Genomic DNA, 1,195 nt, shown 5'->3' with positions numbered 1-1,195 from the left:
ATGGGGGGATATGGGAGGATATGGGGGGGATATGGGGGGATATGGGGGTATTTTGGGTTGAAAAGTGACGATTTTGGGGCTGTTTCTTTGTAGGTGGCACAACTTCCGGACACTGTGTGACTACAATAAGAGAGTGGGGCTGGGTGAGGGCGGCTATGGGGTCTCTATGGGGTGGCTATGGGGTCTCTATGGGGCGCCTATGGGGTCTCTATGGGGCGGCTATGGGGTCTCTATGGGGTGGCTATGGGGTCTCTATGGGGTGGCTATGGGGTCTCTATGGGGTGGCTATGGGGTCTCTATTGGGTGGCTATGGGGTCTCTATGGGGTGGCTATGGGGTCTCTATGGGGCGGCTATGGGGTCTCAATGGGGCGGCTATAGGGTCTGCATGGGGCGGCTATGGGGTCTCTATGGGGTCTCTATGGGGCGGCTATGGGGTCTCTATGGGGCAGCTATGGGGTCTCTATGGGGTGGCTATGGGGTCTCTATGGGGTCTCTACGGGGTCTTTATGGGGCGGCTATGGGGTCTCTATGGGGCTGCTATGGGGTCTCTATGGGGCTGCTATGGGGTCTCTATGGGGTCTCTATGGGGTGGCTATGGGGTCTCTATGGGGCGCCTATGGGGTCTCTACGGGGTCTCTATGGGGCGCCTATGGGGTCTCTATGGGGCGCCTATGGGGTGGCTATGGGGTCTCTATGGGGTGGCTATGGGGTCTCTATGGGGTGGCTATGGGGTCTCTATGGGGCGGCTATGGGGTCTCTATGGGGCAGCTGTGGGGTCTTTATGGGGCAGCTATGAGATGGCTATGGGGTCTCTATGGGGAATCTATGGGGTCTCTATGGGGCTAAAGCAGGAAGGAGAGGGACTTTGAGTGGGTCGTGGCTTCTGATTGGCCCCTTCAGCTCTGGAGGTGGGCCCTGATTTGCCGTCGGCCGAAGCCATCGACCGCTGGTTGGGTGAACCCTTGAGGGCGGCCATCTTGCCCACCAGCATCTTCCTGACCAATAAGAAAGGCTTCCCCGTCCTGTCCAGGCCTCACCAACGTCTGCTGGGCCGACTGCTTAAGGTGTGGGGGCCTATAGGGATCTATGGGGCTGGGAAGGATCTATGGGGTTGGATGTGGGGCTGGGAGGGATCTGTGGGGCTGGGAAGGATCTATGGGGTTGGATGTGGGGCTGGGAGGGCTCTGGGGCTGG

The 1,195-nt window shown here is 59.3% G+C and overlaps 1 protein-coding gene across 1 annotated transcript in view; it reads left to right on the top strand.

Annotated features, from left to right (window-relative positions):
• The window catches only part of PRMT5 (protein arginine methyltransferase 5), a 34,587-nt gene that overhangs the window by 5,496 nt on the left and 27,896 nt on the right, over positions 1–1,195 (top strand). Inside the window, 2 exon segments of the mRNA XM_015850686.2 lie at positions 94–143; positions 902–1,065. Of these exon segments, the coding sequence (XP_015706172.1) occupies positions 94–143; positions 902–1,065 (214 nt within the window).

This window comes from Coturnix japonica, unplaced genomic scaffold (assembly GCF_001577835.2).
Source record: "Coturnix japonica isolate 7356 unplaced genomic scaffold, Coturnix japonica 2.1 chrUnrandom511, whole genome shotgun sequence".
Taxonomy (NCBI): Eukaryota; Metazoa; Chordata; class Aves; order Galliformes; family Phasianidae; genus Coturnix; species Coturnix japonica.
The sequence above is the reverse complement of the archived record's forward strand: the minus strand, read 5'-3'. Positions and strand labels throughout refer to the sequence as shown.